A 19491-nucleotide genomic window follows, 5' to 3' on the forward strand; every position below is an offset into this window, starting at 1 on the left:
TTCTTGGAGATGTGACCTGCATCAGTATGTATAGATGTTCTGGCAAAGCTTTCCTCTATCCTGCATCTGATTCGTCATCCTTTGACTTTTGATTCTTGGGATATGAGCCAGCAGCCTGCCATCAGACCTACAGGTTTTGAGATTCATCAGCTCCCACAACCCTGTGAGTCAGCAGCCTTCCGTCTGACTGATGGAAGTTTTGGGTTTGTCAGCTCCTCCAACCACGTGAGTCACGAGAAGCCTCCAGCCTGATGCCTGACCCATGGATTTGGGACTTGCCAGCCTCCACAACTGCGTGAGCTCTTTCCTTGAAATAAATCTCCCTGCCTATATATATATATATATATATATACGTTTCACTGGTTTTGTTCCTCTAGAGAACCCAGCCTAAGGTGTTTGGTACCAAGAGTGGTTCTAGAGGAACAAAATCGTAAGGACGAATTTTCTGAATTCGTTCTTAAGTCTGGTTAGTCTTAAAGGTGCTGATGACTCTGCCTCTAGTAGTAATGAGGGCACTGCTAATCCATGGCATGAGGTGGCAATGCAAAAATTACCACCACCAATAGATCAAATATTTATGAGAGACAAGGCATGACACAGCATGAGGTCTTGGGAGTGGGAGAACTAGGACATCAATGAAATGTTAACTAAGAACTTGGAAATGATGAAATAAAATTGCTCTCTGGGAGTTAAACTAAAACTAACCATGGATGTCAGAGTTAGATAATTTAAAGACATAAAATTCTTCCCAGGCCAAGACTTGACAATTAACTGAATGAGGGATTAACATATCTAATGACAATGTCAACAAAGGGCCACAATTTAACCATCCTATTATTGGATTTTAGTATGTTTCTTTTCCTTTTTTTTGTTATCGTGAATGGTGTTGCAATGAGTATCATCTTGCTTATAGATTCCATTTTCGATTAGAGTGCTAAGAAAAATTTCCAGAAGTAGACTTACTGTGTCAAGGAGTGAAATACCATTACCAAATTGCTTTGCGATGCATAAATTATATCACCATTGTTAAGTGGCATCTGGGGTCTTAAAACCTAGAGAGTGGGCCATCTAAGATGCATCAGTTGGTCTCAGTCCGCCTGGAGCAGGAATGAAGAACACCAAAAACAAGGGGAAAATATTAGCTGAAGAGAGAAAGGGCCACATAAACCACAGATTTCCATTAGCCTGAGACCAGAAGAACAAGATGGTGCCTGGCTACCACCAAGGACCACCCTGACAGGGAACAAAACAGAGAGTCCCTGAAGGAGTAGGAGAAAAGTGGGTGCAGAACTCAAATTCTAGTAAAAAGACCAGATTTAATGGTCTGACTGAGACTGGAGGGAGCCTAGAAGACATGGCCTCTGAACTGTCTGTTAGCCCAAAACTAAAACCATTTCCAAAGCCAGCTCTTCAGACAAAGATTAGACCGATCTATAAGACATAAAATGATACCTGTGAAGAGTGTGCTTCTTAGTTCAAGTATATACATGAGAGTAAATTGGCAGCTTCTGTCTGGAGGTGAGATGAGAAGGCAAAGCGGGGCAGGAGCTGGTTGAATGGACATGGGAAATCTGAGGTGGAAAAGAGGAGTGTGCTGTCACATTATACAGAGAGTAACTAGGGTCACATAACAATGTGTATGTGAAGTTTTGTATGAGAAACTAACTTAACTGTAAACTTTCACTTAAAGCACAATTAAAAAAAAAAAATCACCATTGCCACCACAATGTGCCAGTTCTACCACATCTTTCTAGCATAGGATATAATCAATTTAGAAATTTTGCTCCTAGGCCAATTCCCAAAATATTTACAGTACAGCAGACATTGTGTTACGAGAGAAAAAAGGTATATTACTGTAGTGCTCGACTTGGTATCTTTCATTACTGGTAACATTGGATGTTGTGTGTGAGTGTTTACTAGTTTTATATTCTTGTTTTATGAACTTATATTTATGTTCATTATTTACTTACCTAATGAATTATTCTTAGTAATTAATTTATGCCCTGTTTTGTTTCAGAAGGAAACCCTGGTGGCTTAGTGGTTAGTGCTATGGCTGCTAACCAAGAGATGGGCTCAGCTGCTAACAAAAGGCTGGCAGTTCGAATCCACCAACCACTCCTTGGAAACCCTATGGGGCAGTTCTACTCTGTTCTATAGGGTTGCTAAGAGTTGGAATTGACTCCATCACAAAGGATTTGGACTACCGATTGGAGAATGGACTATAAGGTTATAAGTGGAGGCAGGGGAACCAGTTAGAAAGCTACTATGTGGATTCAGACAAGATGATGACTTGGATTAGAATCGTAGAAATGGAGATGTGGAGAAATGGATGCATTTGAATATATTTTTTTATGACTTGCTGATGAATGATTCCAGAGCTTCAGAGATTCTAATTCAATACATCTGAAGAGGGCCCAGGAAAATGCAATGTAACAAGCATCCCAAGTGGTTCTGATGCCGGTGCACAAGGAACATACTGAGAAAATACATTTGTAAGGGACTGAGAGCACACTAAGTATGTCTTCTTAATGAATAAGAATGACTCAGAGAAAGGGATTCTTGTCTTATGTTTGAGAAGCTGAGAAGTCTTCCATTTACTAAAATAATGCCAGACTTTGAGTCAAATTAACCAAGAATACCATGCAAAAATGATGTCACTTGTTTCTAAGAAGCTAGTTTCATGCATATTTTTGACTTCTCACTTCTCCTTTCCACACACGTTTTTAATATCTTTCTCCATGGATCTTCTCTTCTTCTCTGTCTACTCTGCCTGGATTGTCCGCCCAAGGTGACATCATTGTGTTCCAATATCTAGTTCTCTTCTACATAAGAAGACTGCACTTTCCCGGGGCCTTAATATTACTTATGGCTACGTGACTTGCCTTGGCAAATGAAATGTGGGCAAAAGGGAGCTGTGTCACTGACTCTCCAGCCTGCTCTGTCCTGCTGTGGTAAGGCTATTAGGGGAAGCACATGGTGATATACAAATTCCATGAGATCAAAGCAACCTGGAATTCCGAAGCAACGTATGGAGCACAGCTGCCCTGCAGAATAGCCAGGCCTCACAATAGACTTTGGTGAGCACTGAAATTTGGCAGTTTGTAATTGCAGCATAACTTGATCTATCTTGACCAGTACCACTCCGTGGTTTACCTTCGTTGGGCCTCTTATATGGCTGCTTTGGGGCAATGATTACCTTAATCAAGACCCATGTGTGGCCCTCTCCGGAACCTTCAGGATTAAAATACCAGATGATTTTCTACCAATAAGCTCGGACACAGGTATTCCTCTGTAATATTTCATTTACTTCAATAAAGATAAATCTTCCCTCCATCTTTCACTCAGCAAAAAGTCACCAGAATTCAATAACACCTGTGTTCTGAACTGTACCTCTTCTTGTGAAAAATCCACAAAACTTTCAAATGCTTGAACATATTCTAAGTGGGGTACACACACACACAGTTTTGGGTAGCTACAGGTACCCAAAACCTAGCATGAATACAGTAAAGAGTAAAAACCAAAAACCAAACCCATTGCCATCAAGTCAATTCTGACTCATAGTGACCCTATAGGACAGAGTAGAACTGCCCCACAGAGCTTCCAAGGAGTGCCTGGTGGATTTGAACCGCCAACATTTTGATTAGCAGCCTAGTTCTTAACCACTACGCAACCAGGGTTTGCACAGTAAAGAGTAGGATATATAAAGTCTGACTACATCTTACCTTTTAAATTTCAATGGAACCTTTTGGAAGCGGAACAAATAATTGCTTGGTGCTCAGCCTTACCTTTACCTAAACAGGGTTTCTCAACTTTGGCATATTGCATATTTGGCATGTTGGCATATGTTGTGATTGGCTCTCTCATGCATTGTAGGATGTTGAGCAGTATCCTTTGGGCCTCCATCTACTAGATACAAATAGCACAGCTGCCCAGCTGTGACAAGCAAATTTGTTGTTGTCTATCAAATCAATTCCAACTTTTAGCTACCCTACGTGACAGAGTATATTTGACAGAGTAGAACTGCCCCCATAGGGTTTCCTAGGCTATAAATCTTTAGGGAAACAGATTGCCAGGTCTTTTCTCTGGCAGAATGGCTGGTGGTTATGAATTGCTGACCTTTTGGTTAGCAGCCAAGAGCTTAAACTTGTGCCACCAACCAAACTTGTTGCTGTGGAGTTGATTCCAACTCATAGTGACCCTACAGGACAGAGTAGAACTGCCTCATAGGGTTTCCAAGGAGCGGCGGGTGCATTCAAACTGCCAACCTTTCCAGTTAGTAGCCGAACTGTTAACCACTGCGCTCCTTAAATTGTCTCCAGACGTTGCCAAATATTCCTTGGGAGGTAAAATTGCCTGATTGAGAACTACTGAATGAATAATTTTGTGATAAGTGTTGCTGAATGATGACAATTTAAAAAGCACATTAGGTTTGTAAAATTGCCTTGGTAGGGGCATCTGACCTCCTCTAACTTCACAAGGTGTCTTAGACATCTAGTGCTGCTATGATAGAAATACCACAAGTGGATAGCATTAACAAATAGAAATTTATTTCTTCACAGTAAGTAGGCTGAAAGTCCAAATTCAGGGCATCAGCTCCAGGGAAAGTCTTTCTCTCTCTGTCAGCCTCCTCATCAGTCTTCCCCTGGACTAGGAGCTTCTCAGTGCAGGGATCCTGGGTCCAAAGTATGCACTCTGCTCCCAGCACTGCTTTCTTGGTGGTATGAGGTCATCCCCCTCCCCCCCCACCTTGCTTCCTTTTATCTCCTGTAAGATAAAGGTGGTGCAGGCCATATCCCAGGGAAACTCCCTTTATATTGGATCAGGGATGTGACCTTAGTAAGGGTGTTACAATCCTACCCTAATCCTCTTTAACATAAAATTACAATCACAAAATGGAGAACAGCCACACAATACTGGGAATTACATCCTAACCAAGTTGACACTTATTTTGGGGGAGATACAGTTCAATCCATGACACAAGGGGTAGAGAGAATCAAGATCAGCAGCCCTTTTTAGCAATTCTGACATCAACCATTCCTCCCAAAGCACTCTTCACTTCTCCGCTAGGTTCAATATTTCATTGCAATGGACACACAGAGTTCACAGACAATACTAGAGTTATGGGGCTTATTAGGGAAGTAACAGGATACAATTGAGAATCAGGAACGACTCAGGATATAGTTCTTTGATCAGGATAGCTTCTTCTCAGCCATGCCTGCAGGCTGGCCTCTCTCTAGCTCTCGGATTCTAGGACTTTCAGCCCTCTGGACTCTCAGCCCAGCCTCTGCCTTGCTTGGGCAAGTGTTACAAAGCTCTTTAACTATGCCAATAAGTGCCTGGAGCCACCCACTGCACCAGAAAGCTTCCTGCCCGAAGGTGAAGGTGCTTAGCTCTCTCGCTTTTTGGGTCAGCACAACTACCGTAGTAACTACCTTGCTCCGTGGGCCAGGAGCCCACCGTACCATCTCCTGGTTCTGCTGCCACCATTTCTCTGCTGCTGGTTCTTGCCATCTCTCACCATCTCCAGGATTACAGCTTTCTTTCTGTCTCCTGGGTCTAGCAGGTTCACAGTGCAGGGATCCTGGGTCCAAAGGACATGCTCCACTCCTAGCTCTTCTTGCTTGGTGGTAGTGAGGTCCTTCTCTGCTCTGGAATTGGCTTTCTTTTAAGCCTAGTGGGATGGCAAAATTGACCAATCCCTTCGTTAGATTTTCATACACCTTGTATGAGTAGGCCCACCCAATCATTTGGTGAGAGTTACAAGACCATGGCTAGAAGGGCCATATTAAGTAATTCTTGGCACCTCAAGTTTGTATAAAGAACTTATCAAAGTCAATATCTAAGAACAGAGTAGGTATTTTAACAGAAGCAATGGTCCCGCCATTCTTTATTTCTCAAAATAATACACATTTACAGAAGAAAAAGAATTGTACATTTTAAATTCAGATAATTATACAGATTTTTGCAGTTAAATAATAAAAGAAGAATGGATTTCTCTGTGATTTTTAAAAATAACTTCAATGCTTTAGGGTACAAATTATGATGTGACAAACATTCAACAATTGGAGTATGCTCACTTTAAAATGGAAGTCATTTAGCACCCAGTGAACGTAATGAAGCAACATTATTGATGAAAGGATCTCTTATGAGAGCTCCACTAGAAACCACAGATTCACAATCAATCCAATCTTCCAACATTTTAAAAAAACACATGAAAGGAAAATCTCCACAGATATATGCAAGTTTAGGAGAATTTAGCTTTTGAAGAATTGCACGTGAATCATTTTTTCCCTTATAAGGCCTTGAAAAAACTGCATCCTGAGGTGTTATAAAGAGAGTGAAACTCTTTTGTTAGTAGTCAGCAGCTTCAAACATTGGTTTTAATTTTTAAAAAATGATAGATTATAAATCCTCTTTATAAAAGGTTAAAGGCACTGTGAAACCACGTTAGAACTCAAAATAATTCAGGCAATTAATTCAGAACTGAAAATAATTTAGGTGCCAGCACCTAATTTGTCCTGTAGGGGGCAAAATTATCATAAGAGGAGGCCAGGGGCAGGATTCAGAATTGCTGAGCTGAGGTGAATAGTGCTAGGTGACTTAAAGCTTTACTTAAAATACAGCTCTTATTTTATTTTTTTGTTTTACAGATTTAAAGATGTTTTTCCTATTGCTCTGAATAAAGATTTATTGCCTGGGTAAAAAAACCCAGTGCTGTCTGGGTAGTCGGTACTAATGCTCAGAAATATGTATTATTTTTCATGGATTAGATTTTCTGTTTGATGATAACCTCTGAAAAATTCCCTCTCCTTTTCTCTTGTTGTCCATCAGGGTTTGCTTTATTAGCTAGTTCATCTAAATTGGAGGAAGAGGGGTCGTGAAACTGAATCTCTTGTTACTTGTCGGCAGCTATGAAAAGCAAGTTTGAAACTATATCGGAAAGGAATGATACAAGACTCTCTAGATTTCATTCGGCTTTATCTTTTCCAAATTACCAATGATGGAAGAATAGTAAGTTCTGCTTTTAAGTAATGGATGTTTATTATAGAAAATTTTGGGTCCCATTATTATAACTACACTTATGTGTAAGGAACAAATTAGTTTATAAATTATTGGAATTAAGTCAACAGTAGCCAAATAACATTTAATTGTCAGGAGTTGACATCACTAGACTTTGTAGTTTCTTTGCTTTCTTTCAAGATGGAAACATTAATCTATGTCCTGGAATCATCTTTAAAGAGCCAGATGTGAAAAATAACCAGGCCATCAAATAAGAACTAAGACCAGACAGTGCATAAAAGGGAGAGAGCATAGTATATTATACCAGTATGTTCTGAAAATGCTGACATAGTACAACTTTTAAAAAATAGGGGGAGAATGGGAAGAGCAAATAAAAAATTTGAACTGTTTCAGTTATCATACTGGGGGTGGTTATATTAGCATTGTTATTCTGAGACTGTCGCATACGTAATGTAAAACAAATGAGTAATTAAGGGATATTCTATCATCATTCCCCATGTACTTGAAAATCAGGATTCTCAGTAGAGAAGAGAGATAAAGACGTAATCCAAAGCCAAAAACCAAACTGCGGTTAAGTCGATTCCGACTCACAGCGACCCTACCAGGACAGAGTAGAACTGCCCCGTAGCGTTTCCAAGGCTGTAATCTTTACGGAAGCAGGCTGCCACATCTTTTTTCCATAGAGCGGCTATTGGGCTGAAACAGCTGACTTTTTGGTTAGCAGCCAAGAGCTTTAACCAGTGCCCTACCAGGGCTTCTTAAAGATGTAATAAAGAGGTTAAACAAAAACCTGGTAGCACTGGATTTGATTTAGAAATATCACAATAAACTCACAAATTGTTATATCTCTAAAACATGTAAGTTTTTTCCTAACACTTTCCTAGAAACAATGACCAACCCAGTAGCAATGAACCCAGATTATGGCTTTAAAACACTATTTTTCACTGAAAGAAACCATGGCTCCTTAGAGAAATGGCCGATTTCAGGTCTGGGGTAGGAAATATATAAGTTGATTCTGGAACAATTTGCCATATGAGATAACAAGGAAGTTATTAAAGACTGCTAGGGTAGTGTCAAAAGGACTCAGCGTCAACTTGATGAGGCTCTCTCAATGACCAAGGGTGGAAAAAGTTGAGCTTTAAAATAAAGTAGTATTTGCAATGAATGGAAGTCCATCAAATACATTTGAATCTATGAGTTCATAATACTTAAAAAAAAGAAAAAGTGATCTCTGGAATATAAGAAAAAAGTTCATAATCTTGAAAATTGGTAAATACAGGGGAAAAAATATTTTCTCTTCCTTATATAAACTCCATCACTGGTTAACTGAATAGTAGATGTGGGAAGCATCTCTTTAAAAAAATATCCCAACTAATAAACGAAAAAAGAAATGACAGAATTAGAATATTCTCCAACCAACAATGAATTAACAGATCTAGGAATAAGTATCCACTTTGGCTACCATTACAGAAAGAGAATCAGACATTATGTGCCATCTAATGAAGAATACACCATGACCTACAGTCTTGTCAAAATGATGGAACCTGAGTCTGCTCAGACCTCTAGATCCATGTGCCAATATCCAGAGGACAGAGGAACGTGCTGAATTGCACCATAAGTATGCAATCAGCAAAATAAAAATTGTGGGAAACTCTACAGGTCATAAGACTTGGATTCTTCAACAAGGAAAAGAAAGGGAAATTGTAGATTAAAAAGGGATGTAAAAGATAGCCAAATTAAAAAAAAAAAATTAATGGGGAAGATTTAAATAGTGTCTACAGATCCACATTTGGGTGATAAAATAATAAGGAAACGCAAGGAAATTGTTGCTATGGAAGTCAGTCTTTTAGTTACTCTTGTAGGGCTGGGTGCAACAGTTGTAACTGTGGCAGGATACATGGTGGACATCTGGGTAGCTGGCAGAGTTCCAAAAGAATGTTTTCTTATGGTAACATATGTTATACATTTTGTGCTATGTTTTTTGGCTATGAGTTCTTTTTTTAAAAACATTTTATTGTGCTTTAGGTGAAGCTTACATAGCCAATTACTTTTCCAATCAATAATTCTCACACAAATTCTTTCAGGACTTTGGTTGCTGTGTATGGTTTTCAGTATTTGTGTTTTACTTCATAATTTTTTTAAAGGTTAAAATTAAAAAAAAAAATCAATGTCCTTAGGGTTTCCAATTAACGATAGTTATAAATAGTAGCTGATAGTTCTCAAGAAATTGCCTAAATTACAGAAATATTTCTAAATAATAACCTACAAATATTTGAAAAATATAATATTAAATTCTTATGTGTACATATAATTATAAGTTGAAGAATTAAGTATGCATTCCTAACACAAAATTAATTTTGTTACAGTATTATGTAATACAATTGGGTTAAATTGACTTCGTCAACTTCCAGTATTTTCTTTCCTATTTCTATAAAAGATTATTCATGTTATTCCATTATAAGCTAGAACATGAATATTGGGACATACTTTGTATTTCCTTGAATGACCACAGTTTGTTTCACTCTCCATCTTTTTACACAGAGCAAAAACTACCTTCTCCAACTATAAAGGTAGTAATTAACATGTAGCATTACACAGTGTCATCCAATTTGCAAATAAAGATCCATATACCCAGATCTGTGTTCTATTCCATAATATTAACGGCTGGCAACTATTTTTGTTGTTGTTGTTAATTGTTTAAGAAACTCAAGAACATAAAATAAATTTAAACCATCAAAATGAAAGCCATTTTTAAATGCAATATAACAATGAACAGGGACAAACATATAATTGTGTTGTATATTTTTGCCCATCAAAGATTGACGATTTCCCTCCAATTGTTCAAGCAGCATCTCAACAAATGGTGCAATTGTATGGTCTCCTTCTACTTCCTCTTAGTAAAACTATGTGGTGTTTGAGTGATTCATATAGTCAAGAAGTGACCGGTCTAAGACTCTTCGGATAAGAGCTTCCTCAATGATATTAAAATCCTATAATAAAGAAAAATAATTATAAATATACAACCAGATTCAATAGTGTTTTAGAAACCGACGGATGAAGGTCAGGGTAATGCCCTCATTTTACTGGGAACTAAAAAACCTATTACAGAGTCCAGAACTTTTGTTTTGGGGTTAACGCCTTTTCTACTTCTTTAAAAAAAAAATCAAACCCATTGCCGTCAAGTAGATTCTGACTCATAGTGATCCTATAGGACAGACTAGAACTGCCCCACAGGGTTTCCAAGGCTGTAAATCTTTACCAAAGCAGACTGCCACATCTTTCTCCCATGCAGCAGCTGGGTGGGTTCAAACTGCTGACCTTTTGGTTAACAGCTGAGTGCTTAACCACTGTACCACCAGGGCTTCTTCTATTTTATTTGACTGCCTATCAATTACCTAGTTATTGTCATAACAATATAGCCTCGATTTGGAATTTAAAGTTTTTATCTGATCTAACTGGTAGTTTTAAATCAACATTACAAATCCTGATCAGAGTGCTATGTTCCACATAAACATGTACCATGTATAGTTAAATGTTATCTTGAAATTGCCTGTTATGGGTTAAATTGTGTCCCCCCAAAATATATGTTGTAAATCCTAACCTCTATGCCTGTGGTTATAATCCCATTTTAGAATGGGTTGTCTCTGTTGTGTTCTGAGGCAGGATTAGTGCAGGGTGCATCTTGAGTCTATCTCTTTTGAGATATAAAAGAGATTAAATAAGCAAGTAAGAGAAGCAGAGATGTGGGGAGATGCCAAGACACATGAAGATCACCCAGAAGCGGAAGCTCAAAGAGACAAGGACCTTCCTCTGAGCTAACAGAGAGAGAAGGCCTTCTCCCAGAGTTGGCACCCTGAATTCAGACTTCTAGCCTCCTAAACTGTGAGAAAATAAATTTCTGTTTGTTAAAGCCACGCACTTGAGGTATTTCTGTTATAGTAGCACTAGATAACTAAGACATTGCCTAAATGAAAACCATCAAAACCATATGAATATTTATGTAAATTCAAATTTAGCCCTTAACGTTTCATGTATTAATATAAAATTAACAATAAAATATAATACACATGGCCATTAGTGATCCCCCCCCAATAATAGGCAATACCCCCTTTGCTTTTTAGATATCATAGTGGTTAAGTGCTATGGCTGCAGACCAAAGGGTCAGCAGTTCAAATCCACCAGGTGCTCCTTGGAAACTCTATGGGTCCTATAGCGTCGCTATGAGTCAAAATCGACTCGATGTCACTGGGTTTGGTTTGGTTCTGTTTATGAAAGAACAAACTGAAAGGGCTTAGGGGACAATGTACTACCCTGACATGATAACGCATGGGCTGAAGTGGAGCAAAGGCTATGGTAACCTTTCCTTGCTTTTATCATTTCTGAAAATGAGAAATACTGTCATAAGGATAAAACTATTCCTACTATGTCTAATTTTCTTCTGTTTGAAAAAAATTCTCAATGAAATAACTTTGGTCACGAGTTGGTAGTTCTTGATGTTAGCCGATAGGTACATGGAGGTTTATTATACGACTCTACTCTTGTAAATGTTTTAAATTTTTTCATATTAATTTTTTTAAGTTTAAAAATGTTCAAAAACAGGAGTTTTGTGTTTTATAGAAACTAAATAAAAAATGATAAGGCCCATCTGTGTTACTATACTGATAAGATCATATATGTTATTAGTCATCCAATGTACTATAAAAGCAATTGGACACAGAACATATGTTCTTAGTTATTTCATTACTGACATGATTTCATCTCAGCTATCTAAGTTTTCAGCTTCATAAAAATTATAAATATATATAGGGAGGAGCTAGAGTAGAAATTAAAACAATAATTTTAAAGCTAAATCTGGCTCTTTATACAATGGCTGATTATCTAGATCACAAAGAAAATTTTGTCCAAGGCAGATAACTGTTTTGATACGAATAATAAAATTTATAAAACATTGAATTTTTATGATTTCCTCCTTAATGTTAATACTTCACACTTTAGTTATATGCACATTTTTTTCTCCTAGAATTTTATTCACTTGGATTGAAAAGGTAAGTTTAACACAGACAGCATGAAAAATAATGGAAATAGAAAACAATATACTTACTATGAAATCATCATAAAACAAAGTGTGACTGACTTGCAAATGTCGTATTAAACTGCCATTGAAGCTGCTTGCATTCTCATTAGGTATTAAACGGCAAAGTGGACAGAACTGGAAATTAATAAGATGAAAAGTTCAAGAAAGAATTTGAAGTAATTACTATGTCTAAATTTTCAAAAGTAAGGAACCATTCAAAACAAAGTAAATTTTAACTTCACGAATCCATTGGCCATTGTTCAGTATGCCGCCCTAAAATTGCATAAATATTAAAGGAACAAATAAAATTACATTTATTTCTATGCATTTCTTCTCTGTGTACATACATAAAAGTATAGCTATTTGCTTCATACTTATAAACTTATTACTTGAAAATTATTACGGTTAGTAGATATACCACGATTTACTTAACTATCTGTCTACCTCTATACTTAAGGGTTTTTGTTTTTGTTTTGTTTTTTGTCATTTTGAGAATATTGTAAGATAGAATTAAACAGTATTTAACCTTTTGAAATTGACTTTTTTCACTTGGTCTAATGATCTTGAGACTCATTTAAGTTGTTGTGTGCATTAATAGTTTGCTCCTTTTTATTGATGCCATGAATGTACCAATTCATTTATCCATTTCACCTTTTAAAGAACATTGAGGTTGTTTCCAACTATTGGCCGTTATAAATAAAGCTGCTATAAACATTTGCGTACAGACCTGTGTGTAAACATACATTGTAATTTGTCCAGGATAAATTTCTAGGCATATGATTGCTGCGCTATATGATAATTTTAAGAAACTACCAAACTGTTTTCCAGAGTGGCTGTAACATTTTACTTTCCCACCAGCAATGTGTGGATGATCCAGTTTTTCCTCGTCCTCGTCAGCATTTGGTACTGTCAATGTTTTTTTCTTTTGGGGGGGGGGCATTCTGATAGGTGTGTAGTGGCAGGTCATCATGGTTTCAATTTGCACTTCTCTAATGGCTTCAATTTGCTTTTTTTTTTTTTAATGGCTAACATAATGAGAATTTAAGTTAAAATGTCAGGCATTAAATCAGGTAGTATTTTCATTTAATCCTTACAAAAACTGACTCAATGCTTGTTTTGTCAAAAAGCTCAATTTCAGAGAGGGGACCAGTTAGCTTAAATTTACACAACTATAAAACGGTTAGCTTAAATTTACACAACTATAAGTATCAGAATTGGAATCCAGGTCTCTTAATGAACAATCCAATGTTCTTTTCAAATTATAAAAATGTCCAGTTTACTAGCTGTTATGATAATTTTTTTCTTACTTTAAATTTAAATGAAGTTTTTATGTAATTCTTTTCTTTCTTACTGTTTTATGGAGGTTTCAGTTTCAGGGTGCTCAATTTCTAGAAATAAGGGTCTATTTCTGAATTTTGTTGTACTCTGTTAATCTGTCTTGTTTTTAAGAAAATCACATTATTTTCATTATTATTGTTTTATAATTACTTATAGTTTTCTAATGCTGTGGCCATCTCAGTTAATTGGTTATACTGTGCATCCCAAGAGAGCACTTAATCCATGCAGAGACCACTGTATAGCAATGAACGTAGAGTTGAGGCCAGGAAATATTTTAACAGGAAAACAGTGTTAATTTTTGTGGTGTGGGAGAAGGATCATTAGTTATCGAGATGTGTTCATTCAACACTCTTTCTGGGCCCTTACTATGTGTTAGGCCCTTGGGATGTGGAGATCAGAAACATAGTTATATTGCATCGCCTTTGAAGTAAGACAACATGGGGTTCAAATGCTATCACGGGCTCTTACTAGCTGTTGGACATAAGCACATAAGTTCCCTCTTCTGTAAGATGGGAATAATACCACCTACCTTGTAGAGCTATTGTGCTATTTAGAGATTTGACCCAACTGGTAACAATTCAAATGTTCAAAAATGGTAAAATGGCTAAGGCAATGATGCTGTATACACTCTGGTTTACTTCATGACTATACAAAAATTAAAATGATAAAAGCCATACTGTAAAGGAAAACCAAAATGCTAGGTGGGAAATATAAAAGACAGAACTCCCAATGTATCTAGGAAATGATCAGTCTATATTTAATAAGCAAGCATATGGCTAAAGATTCACACAATGATGAAACAATGGATTGCGAATGACTTTCTACTTTTCATTTCCAGGGTATTGTTATGATAATGCTATTTGCATTATTTAAAATCCTTTCTTTAATTTAGGATTTTACCATGGTTTTTAGTATATTAAAGATAAATCTTAACTGTGCATTTTGGGTATTCCTAGTTGATCTCTTTTGCTTAATTTCATAAGTGAAATAGTGATTGCATGTTAGTAGTTCTTATGAGTTTTAACTCAATACTTTGACATACTATTAATAGTCATGAAATGACCATAACCTTGACATAAATTATCATTCATTGTAATACATCTATATATACAAGATTAATAAATAGATTTTCTAAAATTTCCTAAATTCAGACATTGCTAAAATACATAGTAACAAAAATTCCTACCACAGGTCTCCTTTCTGATCTGTGATGAGTAATACAATGATCCAGCAAGCTGTCTTCATCCAATTCCCTCTCACAAAATGGACACACACACCTAGAAATAACACAGAATAAAATATTGCTAAGGTAAAGAATAGAATGTTGGTGAATCTACTTTCTAGTCCTAGTTCTTCCTCAGATTTGATATTATTCTTACTATCCTGATAGTGGTTTTGGTGCCTAGATTTTTCCCCATGAGAACTGCAAATGCGTATCCTTCATAGGAGGAGCCTTAGTGTCGCAGTGGTTAAGCACTTGGCTGCTAACCGAAAGGTTAGCAGTTTGAAACCACCTGCCGCTCTGTGGGAAAAAGATGTGGCAGTCAGCTTCCGTTAAGATTACAGCCTTGAAAACCCTATGGAGCAAACCTACCTTGTCTTATAAGGTCACTATGAGTCAGAATCGACTCAACGGCAATGAGTTTTGGTTTAATCTTCACAGAGGTGTAGCAGAGAAACAGCTCGAGTACATTCAAGCACTTTATTCTCTTTGGAAAGAGCACCAATTTGTTGAGAAACTGAGGATCACATCACCTGGCTGCCCCTGAGATACTTTTTTCTTCCTCTGTTTCCTGATTCAGGTAACATCTGAATTAGGTGTTATCTTCTAACTCCAGTAGCATATATATCTAAATATTTAGACTCACATTATTAGTATCCAGGGAAGAATGATTAGTTTCAGGCTCACAACTAACTAACTACCTTGTTACACCTTTATGTGCACGTGCAAGTATTTATCCCTTACATCGATCGGCACTAATACAGCAGCCGTTAGCCATATGTCTCTATTGAGTGCTTGAAATGTGGCTAGTCCAAACTGAGATGTGCTGGAAGGAGAAAATGCACACTGAATTCCAAGGGCTTAATATGGAAAAAAAAAGAATGTAAAATATCTCAAAAAATTTTATTTTGACTACATAATAATATTTTGGTTATATTAGGTTAAATAAAATATATCAAAATTAATTTTACCTGTTTCTTTTTACTTTTCTTAATATGACTACTAGAAAATTTTAAATTATATATGTGATCTGCCTTATATACTTATGGGACAGTGGTGCCTTAAATTCCTCAGGACAATATGGAGTCTTGAAATGTTTTGTTCACTTTCTATTACAGATGTAACTTCCTGCTCCCTAAGACTTGTTCTCTGGACAAGCTCCCTGTATAAGAATTAAAGAAAATTGAATCATGGAGTAAACCCATCAATAAAGCAAAGATTTCTATTAAAATGCAAATATTAATCTCTCTTGTAAGATTGATTAATGAACCACTTGTTCCATTTTCCATTCTCTATTATTATAGTCTAAGCAGCAGAAGAAATTAGGATTTAAATTAGTTTCCAAGTACTTTTAAATTTTCATAAAACCCAATAAAATTTGCAATAAACCCACATACTTAAAATTGTCATCCTTTATATCAACCCACTTGTTATCTTTCCTTCCAATTGGTCCTAGTGGCCAGTCTAACAGAATCCACACTCGTAGCTAAAATGCTCTTTAAAATTTTATAACATCATGTATAAAACTAATCCTATAACAAACAGCAGGTATATTCTCAAAACACTGTCTATATATCTAAAACCCTGAGCTATTTTTACAAATAACACAGACATTAAAATTCTAGTAAAACAAAAAGAATGGGATGATCATTTAGACTTTTAGGTTACAAACTTTAAGCTATATATTTAGCATATTTTCTTAAAATATAACAGAGCTAACATCTTTCTTCAGGAGAGAGAAAGAAATTTTACCAATACTGAGCACTACTATTAGGTAGCTGAGTTTATAAGCAGATTTAATAGTTTCAAAGCTATCAGCCTATACAGGAGAACGCAAGACATTTCTTCAGTAGCAGCAGAATCCAAACTTTATAATTACGCTGATACAGCTAAATTACCCTTCTAATAAGGATACTAATGACCCAAATTTGTTTCTTTGTTTTTCTTTAAAGAAAAAAAGAGTCAATGATCAATATCCTCCATTCATCTACTAACCACCTTCATCCCATATGCCAGTCCCGACATATGATTTCCCACCAGAAAAGCATAGGATTCAGAAGCCCTGATGGTGCAGTGGTTAAGAGCTTGGCTGCTAACCAAAAGGTCAGTGGGTCAAAACCACCAGCCGCTCCCTGGAAACTCTGTGAGGGCGATCCCACACTGTCCTATAGAGTTGCTATGAGTTGAAATTGACTCAACAGCAATATGTTTTTTTATGGGTCCCAAGTCTGTTCTTTCCTTGTCAAAACATATACCAAGATGCCACTTCCGACCAGCAAGATGAGAGGGAATGAGGTGGGGAACTAAGGGATGAAGATGGAAGAGTAAAGATGAATAACTCCTTAACTGTAATCTACTTCAGGAGCCTGTTGGTCAGAAAACAGAGTCTGGCAGAAATTTAACAGCTCTACATTTTATTTTTAGATCTTCCTTAATACAAACTTGTCTGACGAAGTTGCCCCAATTTCTCCAGGATGTGGTCAGTTCCCTCCACACAAGTTTTTTAAAATAGAGAGAACAAAGTTCTTTGGCAATGATTACTATCACCAGGTATTATGGTTAAATGCCTAAACACAACTCCATATATATTTTCATACTTAAAATGTTCAACTTTACACCTCATTAAATTCTTTACAGAGATATGAAAGTTAGCATTAAACTGTACTGTACTGAAACAAACCTTGTCTCCCCAAGTTCCTGTAGTGGTCCATACTTATCTATGTATTTCTGGCAAGTCCTTATGTGCGCCCTCATTTCGCTGAGGCAAACCTATACAAAAGCAAATTCAAAATAAGCTCACTGTTGAAAGGGGGCTCAGTGACGTCTCATGACACAGCTTTACTACTTTCACTATTTCAAATAGCATCACACTGTGGGGTCGGTTGATGAAAACGATGCATTCATGACAACAGTACTACAGAGTTAAGGCATTATCAAAAATTATACCATTTTTAAATCTGCTCAATCCTTAGAAGACCCAAATGTTAAATCCTTGAACTTCATTCTTCTAAAAAGCATATATTTTTTAAGGTAGAAAAATGTTACTCAAATTTACTTTTTTTGGATGTCACTACTTAAATAGGTGATGAAAATAAGGAAGTGAGAAAAAAGGGGGGAGGGAGAGGAAAAAGAGAGCAAGAGGGAAGAAAGAAGAGATAAAAAGAAAGGAAAACAGAGGTAAAAAGAACCAATGTGTAAATTTTAGAGATGTCCACAGTAAGTAAAAAGAAACCCTGTGCCTTCGGGGAAGATATAAATACCATGGCTTTATAATACGCCCGGTAGCACTGCATGAATTCATAATACACAGTATACTTAATAGCCCCATTAAGGGAAAGCACAAAAGACAGCCTTGCAGTCCATTTTTTATCAGTGCAGGATAAAGAGCCCTTGTTCCTCCAGATACACGTTCAGAGATCCTAACCACAGGGGATCTGTTGCAAACGTATATTCTATTAAATGCGTCATTAGAAACTTCGATAAAATCTTGTGCTAAAGGCAGCTTTCTACAGTTGTGGTATGGTGGCAGACCCACTCAACTTCATTTTGCACAAGGTAAGGAAGCCAAACCTCAAACATTGTATCTACCATATCAAAGAAACAGCTATAATTGTTTAAGAAAATACAAAAAGGAAAACTAGCAGAAATGTAAAAAAAAAAAAAAAAAATCCTTGCTTTACAAATATCCATCTAAAAGATGTAACACCTAGGATTGATGTAGGTAGCTGTCTTAAGACAGATGTGTTTTACAACCTTTAACAGCCAACTTTGTACATGAGCGCTCTCTCATTTCTTTACTGCTTCTACTAAGAGATTCTTTCTTTCTCTTGGTATTCCTTAATAAACAAAGAGAAGCACTCCTCACAGAAATTAGCAATTGGCAATTACATACTGACAAATGAATTGATAAATTCTTTTTTTTTAATAATTTTTATTATGCTTTAAGTGAAAGTTTACAAATCAAGTCAGTCTCTCACACAAAAACCCATATACACCTTGCTAAAACACCTTGCTACACACTCCCAATTACTCTCCCCCAGTGAGACAGCCCACTCTCTCCCTCCACTCTCTGTTTTGGTGTTGAATTGATAAATTCTTAGACTGTCTACTCTACACAGAAAATTATGTAAATCATTGTAAGAGATGGCAAAAGCAAAGTAAGCCATTGTGTCTCCTCTAAAGGTACTTACAATCTAACGGAGGAAAAAAGATGTGTAACAAGTATATAGGAAACTGCTTGATATCGGGTGCTAGAATACAAAGGTTAGGCCTCATGGAATGGGGATCAGGCCTGAAACCTGAAAAATTATAGGTAGGCTCTAAAATGGCTATCGAAAGAATGGACAGGATTCCTAGCAAGAGGAATAACATAGAAAGAAAGAGATAAATACAAGAAATATCCCAAAGAAAAAAATCAAAGTCCTTCTGACTAATCAAAAATGGAGGTTAAAAAAAGAAGGGGATTTCCACTCAAGATTATTGACAGAATGTTCTTGTTTCTGAGAAAGACACCAAAAGTGGGATAAAAAATAAGCTGGTGATGGAATAATATAATGAGTGTGATATTTTTCACAAAATATCAAAATAGGAAAAGCAATAATCTCTTCTTAAGAATAAAAAAGCTACAGATTTTGATCTTTTACTATGTTGCAGACACTGTGCTAAAAAGCCTTATATATATATTTTATTATTTACCTTCACAACCACCTTGTGACATGAATGTTATCTTTTTTCTCATTTTACAAAGAAGTAAACATGTTACAAAGAAGTACAACCATAATGCTCCTTAGAAGCAAGAATTGAAGGACTGCATCTTATATGCTTTGGACATGTTATC

At 36.5% G+C, this 19491-nt stretch overlaps 1 protein-coding gene across 1 annotated transcript in view; it reads right to left on the reverse strand.

The window, feature by feature from the left end:
• Positions 1–2223: 2223 nt before the first annotated feature.
• RNF125 (ring finger protein 125) overlaps positions 2224–19491 on the reverse strand; it is a 40325-nt gene continuing 23057 nt past the window's right edge. The window contains exons 3-6 of the mRNA XM_003406338.4: positions 17335–17423; positions 14619–14709; positions 12122–12229; positions 2224–10010 (exon numbers count right to left, since the gene is read on the reverse strand). Of these exons, the coding sequence (XP_003406386.1) occupies positions 9924–10010; positions 12122–12229; positions 14619–14709; positions 17335–17423 (375 nt within the window). The 3' untranslated portion in view covers positions 2224–9923. The remainder of the gene's footprint in view (positions 10011–12121; positions 12230–14618; positions 14710–17334; positions 17424–19491) is intronic.

This window comes from Loxodonta africana, chromosome 11 (assembly GCF_030014295.1).
Source record: "Loxodonta africana isolate mLoxAfr1 chromosome 11, mLoxAfr1.hap2, whole genome shotgun sequence".
Taxonomy (NCBI): Eukaryota; Metazoa; Chordata; class Mammalia; order Proboscidea; family Elephantidae; genus Loxodonta; species Loxodonta africana.